Consider the following 14,989-nt stretch of genomic DNA (forward strand, 5'->3'; position numbering starts at 1 on the left):
CGTTAATAGTTAATATTAATGTTTAAATAATAATTTAATCATCAATATTTATATTATTTAATTTATAAAATTTTATTTACAAATTTTATCTCCTTATTAACATTATCTAGATAGAGAAACGCATTTATTTTTTAATTATTAATTACACAATTATCTCATTACTTACATAATAATATAGTGTATCATTTTATATTCCGAATACAGTGAAAATCTCTCCACGATTCATCCCTAGGCTTTGTGGCTCGACATGTACTCGTGATGCTGGCTCGTCCGGGGGTCCCACACGGCACCCACAGGTTCGGGAATCATCGCCACCCGCAGGTCCCACCCACCACATGCCTCATCACCCTTGATTGGATGATTCCCTTGAAAAAAGCGAAAACAAACAAAAAAAAAAAAAAAAAAAAAAATCTATAAAAATTACAACAAAAAAACGCACAATCATCGCTGGTACAAAGACGAGAATACCCTCGCCCTCTTCCTATATAATAAACCCTGCCCCTCCGTTGCCAGGGATCTCATTTCCGAGTTCGCTCTCAACTCCATAGAAACTAGAAGAAAAGAGTAGATTTTCCTTCTTTTATTTTTTTGTTTCGATATTTTAGTTAGAGATCAATCATGTTGGCTGTTTTCAGCAGCGCGATCGTGTCGCCGCCAGACGAGCTGGTGGCCGCTGGCAGCCGAACTCCGTCGCCAAAGATCACGGCGGCGTCGCTAGTCAACCGCTTCGTCCAGACCAATGTCGCCGCCGTCTCCATACAAGTCGGCGACGACGCTCAGCTGGCCTACAGTCACAGCAACGAGTCACCGTTACAGCCTAGGTAAGACAGACACACCGCATGTCGTTTCTCTACAACTTTATCTGTAAATCACACGCTGTAGGAGATTTATTAATCGAACTGGATCATGCAAACCACGCTCCAATTCGTAATTAATCAAACTGGAGTAAAATTGTCCAGAGTACTCATTTTTTTATTAGTTTTTTTTTTTTTTTTTTTTTTGGGATTTATTGTAATTAATTTTATATTTTGTGTGGCTGATTTGTTGATCACGGTTGGAGACTGTGATGATCATGATTGTGAAATCGTGATGATTGTTCTCGGAGCTTTGGGATCAGCGAAGAGAGTTTTGGCGGTTAGTGCGGTGAGGGAGGTCTTGCATGACCGCCAGGGGATGTTAACTAGAAATAAGATTCTGTTGACTAGATTGTTCCGAATGAACCGCCACCCACTGGATGCTTCCACGTGTCAGGATCTAGTATAAGTTTCACAACAATAAGTTACAAATGTTTGTGGGTTTTTGGTCCCTTCATTTTTTTATAAATATTTCATTTTTGTTAAAGCATCTCTAAATAAAATATTAAAATCTTAAGTTGAATGACACTGTATATATTTAACTTCAAAAATCTTTCTAACCAAAGAATTATTTACTGACAGAATTTGAAGATTTTTTGATTTGGAGTTAAATTTAACATTAATGCTAAATTTATTTTTAATGACGAATCCCTTATTCTACTAACATTTCAACTAATAAAAATTTAGAAATTTTAACGAAAGTTTCCTAGTAATGTTTACTTTAATGAAAAATCATATTTTAAACTAAAAATTCAATGTTAATACTATTCAATTTACCCTTTATTTTGTCATTATCGTTAAAACTTAAAATTTTCAAATCATTTTTATTAGTTTTTCTTAAAAAATTTGTTTCAATATTTTTTTTAATAAGTACAAAATTTGACATAAGGTTTCATATTGTCACATCAACAATCATTTGTAATTTGACTCATATAATTTGATATTTCTTTTGGAGGCCGTCTTAGTTGTGGTAAATATTTAAAAGAAAACTAACGAAAAGTTTTCAAAAATTTTATTTTCAATCAAAATGATAAAATAACTGTGTAAATAAATAGTATCATAAGTGATTTTTTTGTAAAAAATATTATTAACGTTAAAAATAAACAATATCAAAAGTGTTTCATTAAAACTTTTAATATTTGAAGTACCAACTAATATATATTGGGCTGTGTTGTCCGCTTATACTTTTTAGCTTTACATACTTTTTCATATTTTTTTTAATTTATTTAATTTAATGATTGAGAATTGAGGGAAGTGTGAAAGTTAAAGAAAGGAGTGAAGCTATCACTGATTTATATATTTTTCAGACAAAAGGAAGCTCTGGGCCAAAAAAAAAGACAAAAAAGCTAATATGTTCTTTTTTAACCAGACAAGAAAAATTGTTTATTCATTAGGTTCTAAAAAAAGATTTGTCAGAAAATTAAGTGCAGTAATGTTTTAGGATTCGTAAAGCCAATCACATTTAATGAGATAAGATTTTGTTGTTGTTTATATTAAGTTCTAAAAATCTTCTCTAAAAAAGTTAAAAAGTTTTAAAATTATTATTCCTCCCAATCAATCTCAAAAGTCTCTTTTGAAATAAGAATATCAGTCTGGAAGTCTCCAAAGAATTGTAGTGGAAGGATCTGATGAGGAGGATGATGCAACCGGAGCGTGCGAGGGAGAGATTCTCCCTTGCAACCGAATATAGATTTAACTGGTGTCATGGGTTCAATACCTACATGATTCAAAAAGTAAACTAATTTGTTTAATAGCCAATTGGTGACAAAAGAATATAAGGATCGATATTGTTTGTCGGGTGTTTTTTTTTTTTTGTTTTTTGGTTAACAACTGGTGTCAAGCTACGATTATCCATCATTTGCAAGCCCAGAAAGGCTATGGGGATCATTGCTGTTTGTTAGGTGTGATTTGATGCAAAGAAGATGGCAAGATGATGTGTCATGGAGGTCTCTTAAGGAACATGCTCTGTTTCTATCATTTCTTTTATTTGACATATAGAGATTAAAACTTATATTAGTACTAATTTATTAGATCACAAAATTAATTTATGGCTTGCATCATTGAAGGACACAGACAGTAACAGTTGTATCCATAGGTGAGGAGAGTTGGGATCATATTGGCAACTTGTACATGGACTTGTTGGTCTAATCATGTGAAAGTTTTCAGGTCATTTGCGGTGAAGGATGAGATATTCTGCTTGTTTGAGGGAGCACTTGACAACTTGGGAAGTTTGAGGCAGCAATATGGACTAGCCAAGTCTGCAAATGAAGTGATTTTGGTGATCGAGGCTTACAAGGCCCTGCGCGATCGTGCGCCTTACCCGCCAAACCATGTTGTTGGCCACCTCAGTGGAAACTTTGCTTTCATAGTATTTGACAAGTCCACCTCAACCGTGTTTGTGGCATCTGTAAGTCATCCTTCCACACCAAGCAAACAATGATCTGCCTTGGTAAAGCTAATAGATTTGATTCGCATCTAACAACAATTGGGTTTGGTTGTAATTGTGACAGGACCAATTTGGCAAGATTCCGCTCTCGTGGGGAATTACTGCTGATGGATATGTGGCCTTTGCTGATGATGTAGAACTGCTTAAAGGTGCTTGTGGCAAGTCGCTTGCTTCATTCCCGCAAGGTGCGTAAAAGTTTTAGTGGATGCATCAGGATCCAAGTGGCACCTAAGTCCTTGAGTTTTTGGTCCACCAGTAATTTGACAAATTATGGCATGATGTATGAGTAGTTACAAAAAAAAAAAAAAATGACCGTTCTTTGTTAATAATGGTGTTATTAATTTGTACAGGATGTTTCTACTCCACGACGGTTGGAGGACTGAGAAGCTTTGAGAATCCTAAAAGTAAGATCACTGCTGTGCCTGCTACTGATGAAGAGATATGGGGTGCAACATTTAAGGTAAATAAAAAAGTGCCTATTATTCGTTTTGGTAAGAGAATAGACTAAATTTTCAAGAACACCTGTTGATATGGTATGTAGCATCCGGGTTCCAGCCTGATTATTCCTTCTGTAAGGTCTTTCTAGTTGGATAGGGCATAAGTTTCTGTTTTGATCGACGGGATGTGTATTATTACGTCGCTAATGATAAATAGGCTGAGTGAAGAGTTAAATCATATGATGCAAGAACTATATTCCTAATTTCATATTCAAACAGGATTGCAGTAGCATCTCAACACGAAGAGCCTTAGTTGGATAAAGTTTCAAATCTTTGCAGCGAGTTAGCTGATGATGTAAAACTGTTCCTGATTAAGGCTCTTTGGAATTGGAATGCTAAAGCATCCTCCTTGACGACACTATATTCTGAGCAAAAAGAAAAAAGTGCATGTTTTGAAGATGAAGGTTGTCCATTGATTTGAGGATCATTTAGAAGATCTGATGAAGCCAGTGACTAGGGCCAGGCATTCGTGATTGCAAACCCCTCTTCCATCCCTATAGTTGTACAATTTATTTACAGGGACTAGGACCAGGACTAGGCGATGAAAATTCACCAACTTTATTAATGTTGATTTGGACCACATGTGTCGTCAACTTAACGGGGTGAAATTTCAGGTGGAAGGGCCATCAGTTTTTGCAGCCACAAAGTAGAAGTTTTTCCAGATAGAGTACTGTATCGTCGAGCCTTCAAAATCTGAATCTGTATCGGTTTCGATGGGGAAGGTGTTTACATGGCGTTGGGTGCAAGGCACACATCAGGAGCCATGTGAATAGCTGAACAAGTGAGTGTTGATAAGAGTGTTTCTCGTGTAGTTTCTGCTTGTTGTATTCTAAGCTTCTATTACCAATGTACAGCTATGCTTTTGTTTAATTAATAATATTGTTGTATTAAGGTTTGGAGTTATTTTATCGGGATCAATCCACATTTATAATGCAATTGCTTCTTCTCCGTTGAATGATTGAATGAATGAATGAATAAATTCTAATCAAGAGTTGCCATTGGAAGAGAGAAAAGAAAAGAAAGGAGGCTGAATAATTTGGCTTAATTCAGTGTTGATTAGGGCTAGTTGGGTGTTGCTATGCTTTTTAAAAAACTGTTTGGGACAAATATTGTAAGTGTCATGTCCCGATCCCGACATACGTCCAATATCGACACATGACGTCACCGCATTCTTGTTTATCTATCATGTATCGCCTCTGGAACAAGACCAAAACACAATCAATGATTTAACCATGCAGTCATTTCCTTTTATATCATGGTTGCATCTAACATTGCTTTAGACTACCTACGTACCCCAAGAAGGGATCAAGCCATTTGTAATTCACCTTTCACTGCACTCTGACGTTTATCACAGTATGTTCTAACAAAAAGACATGGCATTCCTCCATCAACTATTGGAGCTTGACAAGCATGAATTACTAGATTCAGGACTACATAACAACCCACATGACATTCAAGATTTCCATTTTCTCAATCATATAAATCACTATGTTTTCACATGATACCTCAATCCATAGCATGTAACATATCAAAGAATCAATGAAGCACAATAATATACTCAAGCCACATTGATCAACTAATCTAATCATAATAATAAAAATTATATCCAACGTCATTCCACAATCACGTCAATTAATCAATTCCACGTATCAAAGATGCATGATATTAACATTTAACCACGTTAATCAATCAATGAGATAACATATCATTTCACGAATTTAATTAAAAAACTCAACATAATTCCCTATTTGGATTATGAGTGATAACATGGTAAATCAAATTTATATTCACAAGGTCTAATGTGGGTAATTCCCATTCACTCGAATCTAGAGTTCCAGACTAACCTTATGGAAATGAGTAAAAGTAAGGATTCCGGACCACTCAACTAAATCCAACTAAAATATGGCACCTACCAAAATGTACCAAGTACAACTAATCCTTATACCCCCTAGAATGCATATGGTCCCCCATTGCGGATATACCAAGTAGAACCATAGGCATAATCTACCCGTGCAGGTAGTAATCACCTATCGCGGATATACCAAGCATGATCACCCCTGAAATACGTATGGTCCCCCATTGCGGATATACCAAGCAGGACAACATCCTAACTCTAGGTATCGATCACCTATTGCTGATAAACCAAGCAGTACCATAGGCATAGTCTAATAATGTAGGCAGTGATCACCCATCGTGGATATACCAAGTATGATCACCCCTAACATATGTACAGTCCCCCATCGCGGATATACCAAGCGGGACTGTATCCTATAGCTCTAAGTAGTGATCACCTATCACGGATATACCAAACATGATCACTCCTAGAATGCGTATGGTCCCCCAATGCGGATAAACCAAGCAAAACCATAAGCATGGTCTAATTGTGCACGCGGTGATCACCCATCGCGGATATACCAAACAAGAAAACAATTCCATTCCTTTCAGATTTTACATGTATATATAAGTATTAGTTCAACTTCAAACATATGCAAAAGTTTTGATAATGTTAAACCAATGAGATCTTAATTAGATAATCAATACATATAACAATTACCATATCTGCTTACAAAATTTATATCCATAAGAAACAAGGCCATTGCCAACAAAAATGTCTAAATCCAACAGCAACAATCTAAAAAAACCATACATGCATACAAAAACCATACATATATGTCACACCATCACAGAACATGCACACCAGATCAAAGAAGGCAACAAACTCTTAGCACAATTATTACAACTAGCACATGGTATGATTTTGTAAAAATACAACCATAATATTATGAGAGTGACAGTTAAAAGAAAGTCAGGCATCCCTTAATAAAAGAGCCTCCCATATAAATGTTGAGTGCAACCGAATATATCTCTGTCTCTAATTCTTTCATTGCATGTGTGATTACATAGTATAGTCTTTCTAGCAGGAACATTCGCAAAATCAATACTATTAGAGGCTATATTACTAGGTACAACAAAAGAACACACAAAAGGAGAGAAAATAGATATCATTACATATTGGAATGCTATTGGCATGATGGCTCTATGGTATTTTTCTCAAACCCTTTATAGCATCAGAAATTACAAACTTTTGGAATGTGCTTTTAGCTTATCAAATAGGCCTATTATAGTCATAATTCAGCTCCACTTTTCATCATAATTACCAAATTTATGATTAAGAAAAATACATTAAAAGCATAATCATATATTTCATATTTTTACTAAAACTTGAACCTGGGGTATAAATGGCAAGGTCAGGCCACCCATTGGCCCCATTCCAGTAGCTTGAGGTTGAAGAATCACCATTTTGCAAGCCCATACAACTCCCTAGATTCCCATTGCTCTGATCATGCTCTGAGATTTTCGATTCCTCCCCTCCTTGAGACTTGGAGTTGATGAGATAATGTGAGAGTAGAAACAGAGAGAGTTCTACGAAAGAGAGTGAGGGTTTCTTTCCCCCTTCCCCCCAAGCCAAGAGAGAACCCGGAACCAAAGAGGGGCGTGGACCCCAATGAACCCAAATAACCAATAGATTTATCTAGAAATGGAGGAATTTTACCAATAATACCCTTGACTTTAAAGTCCCGTAAAAACTTTGTTCTAAAATCAAATCTCGTTCCGCTTGCGCCCACGGGTTCCTAGCAATGAGTACTAAAATATTATACATAGTGTGACTTCGTAAGGTCTACGAATTTTCTATTGATCAATAACCAAAATTCAAACTTCATAATTAGTTTAAGTAAAATCTAGAATTAATAAAATTAAAATGTATTCCATAAAATAATATAAAGTTCTGCTAATACATAATACGTCAATTACTGAATTTCACAGTAAGTTTGCAAAATATATATGGGTATAATTGCCGTTTGAAAATTTCTTTAATTGGGCACTAATATGCTTTGAAAAAAAAAAAAACACTGTTTTTAGAAACATGGTAGATCCTACTTCTGCTTTTCAATTGTCATTGACATTAGTTTAAAGAAAAGAAAAATACTTTTTATTTGTTTTACCAAACACATTTGATGTTCTAGATTTTTTTAATAAGCTCCTTTTTGTTTATAGCACCACAATCACAAATCGGTCCTCAATAATTAGCCGAACCGAATTGGATAAACCATGTAATGATTGGTATCGACATTTCACGATAAATGTTTACATGAAGACATTGTTAGAAGAAGGAAAAAAAAAATTTGGTAAGTTTTACATGTAGCAAACCTGCACTTCTCATTTCAAATATTAGATGGGAACGTTCTCTTCCGAAACGACATGGGATATAAACGTTTTGGCCCTTTTGGAATGGTGAAAACCAAAGAGTACTCCCACTTTTTGTGTTTAAAAGCAGAAATCCATTCGACTCAGGCATTTCTCTGCAATTCATGTTTCTTCTTCTGAATCTTCTCAAACCCTACCGATTCTTTCAGTCAGATTTCAAGAAATTCCTTTTATTTCTCAGTAAAATTTAATTACCCTTTTGTTCTCAAACCGTTTCACCATGCCGGATTTGCTCACTTTGCTGTCCGGACAAGCGTTTGTGGTTGGAAGAGTTGGGACCCAAATTATATACTACGATGTACTTGATGCGTTCGGAGATATGGTGTTCGAAGATCAAGAAAATGCCATATTCATTGTTTGGGTCAAAACGTAATTGAGACATACTGGTTCTATTTTTCAAAGAGTTCAATTTTGTAAATGTTATTTAATTTGGCTTATTTTCTAGATAAATTGTAATTTATATTTAATTGAGTATGTAATTGATCTTGTAATTATCATGCAAGATCTCATGTTAATTTGTTTTATTAGTCTAGCCTGTTAGGATTAGATTGGTCGGTCAAAGATGATGGCAATCACATCAATTGATCGTTGGAGAAAATAAAGGGATTGGACGTGAAAATTAATCGAAGGACTTTCTAGTCCAAGAAAAGTATGTAAGGTCACCTATTTAATAGGTCATTCACACTCAAAGGAGGACATCTTTTGCAATGCAAAAATATCCATACTGCATTTGAGTGAGCAAAGGAAGCTGTTCTGCACATCATTCAAATCCAGCTAAGTGCAACCCTGCTGTGTGCATCAGACGTTCAAGATTGAGAGGACAAGGCTCACTAGGTTGTGTACCTAGGTCTCGTATGAATCTTGTAAAGTCTTCATCTTTTCCTTAGTGGATTATTGTTGGCAATCTTGCATGTTTGAGCAGGAAATCTCGCTAGGAGGGGTCCCTGGCTTGAGCACACAGCTCCCCGAGGAGTTGGCACCTTGGTTGGTTGTCATGCTCCTTCTTGTTGACATGCTGCAAGAAGAGGACAAAGTTAGTTCTAAAAGGTGCCTTTGTGGGGCCTTAGGTGTAGGCCTTGAGGCTCACAATAAAAACCAACTAAGTGCTTAGGTGTGTCACTGCCATCTCGGTATGGCAGATGCCGAACTAGTGTATTTAAGCCAATTACTTGCGCCCCAAGTTATTCTGACTTCTTGTTATCAAAGGAATGTCGTAGATGAGTTAAGTCTACATTAAGTTCTTTTCTAGGCCTTGAGATCAAGGACTTTTGGTTGTTTATCTTGTATGCTTAAAGGGTGTAGGTCCAAATCTGATTAAGTCATCGGTTTAATTCACATTTAGTCTTCTTATGATAGTAAAACCACTAAGTGAACCAGATCTGAGAACTGATGGAACTTTGGTTCATCAAAACACTGGAAATGACTTGAATATATACTGAGGAATACATCATAACACCAGATCTATTAACTTAAAGACAAAACAAAGAGTTGGGCAAGATTTCACCTTGTCGGGCAAGTTTTAAATGTCTTGCGGTCTCTTCTCTTTGTAGTTATAAGGGGTTAAGTACTAAAGCAGGATGAGTTGTGAACAAGTTTATACAAGAGAATCGATACTACAGCATTTAGGAAAGGTAGCAAAGCTTTTACAGTAGACAAAAGATGTCTTTTTAAGAGGAGTCTAAGGCTAAAAGGGTACAGAATCTGGACAAATCACAGCTTTCTGGGTATTTGCTTGATTGAGAAGCAAGTTGTGTGTTTGTTTGTTTGATTAGTTGAGTGTCCTTGTCTCTGGGGCCTCTTCCTCCTTTTATAGACGAATTACCCCGACTGTACAGTTTCTGCTCTTGCCCGAAAGCAACTGAAGAGTAGTGAGTCATCAACATTTTTACATGTTCTGCCATTCAGAAAGTGCTTTTGGGCCGATAGTAGGTGGATTTCCATCGGTTGTCACTTCTCTGGTAAGCACCTAGCCGTTGCATTAAATGGGGAGTTGTCATATTGTCTTGAGATGGGTATCTGGGCTTGACTCTAGGCCTTGGGCAAAATCTCCTTCATTGAGCTCTTTTGGGCTTTTTTCCTTCAAGTCCAAAGTTAAATATTAACCCAAATAGTGCCTCCTTCAATCATTGTTAAGCCCACAATCCGAGGCACTAATAATGATTGAACAACCAAATTTTAGTAACCATCGTCCCACGCCTTTACGCGGGACTTATGTCGTTTTAATGCAGCCGTTGCTTTTCTAAGATCTTTGCATTATCCCACGATCTCTTGTTACTAATCAATTGCTTATTACATAATCCTTTCTTAATCCGTTTAAGCAATTTCAAACCTTCAAAATCCTCAAAACTTCCTAGAATTCCAAAAAAACCTTTTTGTTCTTAGCTTCCTCTCCTTCTGACTAAATTCTTCTTATCCATTTTCTCTTTAAGCTCAATCAATGGCCCCAAAAACTACCCAAGTTCAATCAATCACTCAATCTCGATCTTCTTATGAATCTGGTGAGGGCATTACCACCCTATGCCGTTTGGTCAACAACCTTCATCGCCTCGAGCAGGCTTACATTCTGAACTTTTCTTTGAAGAATGAGGAGTACACTTACTAGGACCTACATGGACCTCTCAAATTCCAATTACAGTAGAGACCAACATGCCTAAGGCCAATTGGTTTACCCCAAACCCGTTTATAGCCAAGTCAGGCATCTCCTCTTCTAAGTGGTCATACCATCGCCGCATTTTTCCTCTAATGAATGATGACGCTTGGGTTAAGTGGATAGATGCACTCGAGCCTATTTTAAAAAAGAAATGGATGAACAATGGCATACATGAACTGATCATGCTCTCAAAGATCTATGTGGTTGTTAAGCACGACCTACTGACCACTGCTCTCCATTTCTGGAACTCGGGCACCAACACCTTTGATTTCAGGATGGGCTATATGTCTCCAACAATCCTGGATATGGCGCAAGTCTTTGGGCTAAGACCCTTGGGTAGAATCATGGATGTGACTCATGACTAGGCTCCACCTTCTCGCCCGATTGCTGAAAGTTCAAGCACTTCGGATTCCTTACTTCAACTAGAATACAACTCTGCAACTTTTAAGAGTTATGGGACCTCCTTCAAGGGTTTCATCCCTTTTTGTGAAAAAGAGTTATAGTGCAGACTCCTCTAATGCTAACTTAGATCAATAGCACATGTAATTCCTCTTGTATTGGCTTAACAAGCACGTCTTCCCAAACAAATGTAAAGGAGTGAAGGTTGAATGGATTCATTTAGTACAAGCTCTCCATAATTTTGATAATGTCGCCACGGGCCCTTTCCTTCTTTCTCATCTCTACCATTTCCTTTTTGAGATGACTCAGTGCGAACCATTTGAAACCAACCTCACCGGCCCAATCTAGATGGTCCAATTATGGTTACAATGGTATTTCCCAATGTTTCGGGCAACTAACTTGGAGTTCCCAGAAGGTGTGGCCCCTGCCCGAATTCTAGCCGAAGCTATTCCTACCGACCATTCCATGTTTGCCTACTTTTATTTTTTCAGAGTTTACAGGACTCGAGCAGACTTGAAGTGGGGATCATCTGTTCTTAGAAGGTATCCCTGGTTTTCTAATCAAGCCTTCCAAGATGCCTTTGGAGAAAATGTAAATCTTTTTTACAAAGAGAAATTTATTAGCTGTATTCAACCACGGGACTTAGCTTAGGGAGTTCGCAGTGATTGTTATGAACGCGGGCTGAAGGTTTATCATCCTAACTTCTGCAATAGGCAATTAGGCTTTAGGCTAGCCATCCCAATTCCATTCTTTGACTCTGTTCATTGCGGCACTTCTTATTGCCTCCATTCTTCTGAAGAAGTCACTTTCCGAGCTGCCCGATGTAACCTTGAGGTTATGAGCAAGGTTGCCTGAAAGCCTTTAGCCCTTAACTTTGAATGCATCTCTACTTTCTCCATTTGGTGGAAGACTAAGTGGGTTAAGAAATACAAAGGAGATCTGCAGGAAGCACATGATCATCTCTTCAGCCAACTTTATCTCAAATCTTATCCCAGCTCGAGTGAGCTTGAGAATTGGAAAGAAATTATCAATCAAAAGAACCAGCTTCTTCTGATAGGTATTTCATATTCCTTTAATTTGTATTTTATGTTTAATTTGTATTTTATGTCTAACCTCAAGACTCTGTCCTCTTTTTGATCCCTTGTTCATTCCTTAAACTTGCAATCACTGGTTCAGATGAAGAAACTATCAACGCTCTGATTCTTTAGGAAGTTGCAGCTGAGGCTAATAGGCGAAAGGCTGGAGAAGGTGGAAACACCTCTGAGTTATTTGGAGATTCAGAAGGTAAGGTCAAGCCCAAGGCAAAAACTCGGGTACCAAAGCGGGTGCGAACAATTGTGGTGGAGACTTCTAACTCTGAGCCTGAAAAACAGCCTGAGCCTAAGCAGGTAGCTCCAACCAGGAAGAATACACGAGCTCAAACTTCCAAGATTTCGAAAACCTCCACTGCTTCTATTGCTGCTACACCTGTAACAGGAATGAAGAAACAAACAGTTTCTAGTAAGTGAATCCTATGTTCAACTTCCGCCCTGACTTGTATTTTATATGTTTAGGCTAATAACTTCGTTTTCTTTGAATGCGATACCTAAAGCAACCAAGAAACCCATAACTGTTTCACTGGATAAACCATTGGGCGTAGAAATGCAACAGATGGCCATGGAGCATCGAGATGCTGCCTTTAAAGAATTAGAGGTATGGTCTGTTTCCTTATTTTTCAAACTTTCCTTCATTTTTTTACTTTTCTAATTGTATGAAATAGGAGATGCAAGCAGAAAAGATCTCATCGTCTGAGACTTCTTCTCCTTTAACCCGGTTAAGGCAAACTCTTCCCTCTTAAGCAAAATCCATTCCCTTGGTGGTGACTCCTACTTCTTAATTCGATCCTTCTACTGGAAAGATAATGCATTTCGTGGAGGGTGACAACAACTCGGTAAGTACTCCCCAACTACTTTTGCACTGAGACTCCCTTTTCTTTATATTAATTATCCTCTATTTCTTCTAGCCTTCCCTATCTCAGGAATTCCATCAAACACCGGTTTCCACCTTTGGGGAACCTATAGTTCCTGAGTTTCCTGTGATTTCAAAAGTAACTAAATTGTAAGCTTCTTAAGCAGCTCCTATTGATGTACCCGAAGCCTCTGAAGTGTTTGCTTATCATCCTCAAGTTCCCCCTCAGGTATATCATTACTTAGACTTTATGCTTTTCTACTTCATAAGTTAATCACGGACTTTATCCCTACTTCTATTATTTGTAGGTCTCTGTTGAAGGTTCGAACACTGTTTCTCCTTTCTTGGTAAGCTATGACAATTTCTCCCAGTATTCAGGGGAAGTAATTCCCCCTTCACCACTTTCCAATGCTCTAGGCTTAACTCATGTAGATTTATCTTGTCTTCTTTTGACTCGTAAATTTCTCTTTTTAACACGTTTATCTTGGTTGCAACAGGGTTCTGGAGAAGGTTCGGGCAAATCTCCATTGCGCATAGTGTGCAAGAGAAACCTTCCTCATCCTCCTTCGGTTTTTGGTATCATAGGAATCTCCGTCCCTAAGCCTGTGAGTAAGCGAGCCAAGACTACTGCAACAGTTACTTTCATTCCTGCTCCTACTCCCTTAGCTAAGGCTGCCCCTACTGTTACAGTTGGAGGTGCGAAAGAGGCACATTTCGCTTCATCAGCTTCATCCTTGCTCGACCTATAAAGAAGTTCGGACAAATCAAAACTAAACTGCAGTCACCTTCCACATCTTTTGTATCTTCTTCCTTTCAACATGCTTGTCAAATCTTCAAAGATTGGATGAAATGGGACTTCACAGCTTCTTTCAGCCTTAAGACCCTCTATGACACAGAGAAGACCCTTACTGAGCTTTACCAAGCTCAGTTGTTGTCCTAGGCTCAGTACAAATTTTTTCTGAGTTTCTTCGAGAATTTGCAGGCACTAATGGATCAACATCAGAAAGCGAAGTGGGCATCAAATCAAGTAAAGTGTTGTCAGGAAAAACAAGTGAAGAGTACAGCCATGCTTCGGCAGTTGGTGGAATAAGGGTCAGTGATGGAAGAAAAGATTTCAGTGGTTGATTCTGAAATCCAGCTCTTGGAAGAGCAGTTGTGTTCACTTAAAGCCAAGAAAGTGACCCTTACCAACCACTTCTCCCAAAAAGTAGAAGAGATAGAGAAGATTTCCCAGAAGGTTGAGGATTCCAAAACCCAACTTGTGAATAGCAACATGTATTTAGGAGAACGAAGCCGAATTTTCATCATCATGCAAACTTACTTCTCTAGAATAGTTGCTCTAGCCGAAGATGTAAAGTTGTTAGACTAAGATTTATGTAATCCTTTCATGAAATGAAATCTTCTCCTACTTGGACTCCATTTTCTGAACTTTTAATGGTAGAAGTCCTTCTCCACCCTTATCACTTTGCTTAAACCTTTTTGATAACGATCATTCATATTTGAAAACTTATCATTTAACTAAATGTTTTTTTTTCTTCTCTTGATCATCTCCTGATTTAAAGATGGCTCCTGCTGCTGGTACCTCTAGCTCACACTTATATTGGTGTTGACTGTATAAAACTACCCTTTTTATTATGGCTTCTTTGGATTGTTCAAGCATCATGAGAGTTTCCCCTGTAGATTCTTCATTCTGCTTTTTCCTCCCAAGTGGTTTTCCCTTTCCTTTTCTTGGCCCACGTTAAGTTAATCATGTTTATTGGGGCTTCTGGGATGGGATCTGTATCAATCATCATGTTGGGCTGAGGTTTCTCTGATAGCAACTTTCCATTAATGAGGAGATCTTGTATCCAGTCTCTAAACTAGACGCAGTTGGTGATAGAGTGGTTAAAGGTGTAGTGCAGCTTGCAATACTTTTTTCCTCTTAATTCCT

At 37.6% G+C, this 14,989-nt stretch overlaps 1 protein-coding gene across 2 annotated transcripts; it reads left to right on the forward strand.

Annotated features, from left to right (window-relative positions):
- The first annotated feature begins 503 nt into the window (after positions 1–503).
- LOC103954114 (stem-specific protein TSJT1) lies at positions 504–4,700 on the forward strand. Of its 2 annotated transcripts, none has more exons than XM_009365918.3 (5): positions 504–821; positions 3,021–3,261; positions 3,365–3,485; positions 3,651–3,760; positions 4,412–4,700. In XM_009365918.3, the coding sequence occupies exons 1-5, from the start codon at positions 619–621 to the stop codon at positions 4,445–4,447; spliced, it is 711 nt and encodes a 236-aa protein (XP_009364193.2). In that variant the 5' UTR covers positions 504–618; the 3' UTR covers positions 4,448–4,700. The 2 variants fall into 2 exon arrangements, with proteins under 2 accessions (XP_009364193.2, XP_048427914.1); XM_048571957.1 differs by lacking the exon at positions 4,412–4,700 and adding an exon at positions 4,017–4,151.
- Positions 4,701–14,989: the final 10,289 nt, after the last annotated feature.

The sequence above is a fragment of a genome, unplaced genomic scaffold (genome assembly GCF_019419815.1).
Source record: "Pyrus x bretschneideri cultivar Hongxiangsu unplaced genomic scaffold, Pyrus_bretschneideri_v1 Contig6, whole genome shotgun sequence".
NCBI lineage: Eukaryota > Viridiplantae > Streptophyta > Magnoliopsida > Rosales > Rosaceae > Pyrus > Pyrus x bretschneideri.

Bases quoted from the DNA above. Each gene is read 5' to 3' on its own strand.
- LOC103954114 (XM_048571957.1), top strand. From the start codon at position 619: ATGTTGGCTGTTTTCAGCAGCGCGATCGTGTCGCCGCCAGACGAGCTG. The intron at 3,486-3,650 runs GTGCGTAAAAGT...TAATTTGTACAG, and splicing joins GCTTGCTTCATTCCCGCAAG to GATGTTTCTACTCCACGACG. The intron at 3,761-4,016 runs GTAAATAAAAAA...ATATTCAAACAG, and splicing joins TATGGGGTGCAACATTTAAG to GATTGCAGTAGCATCTCAAC.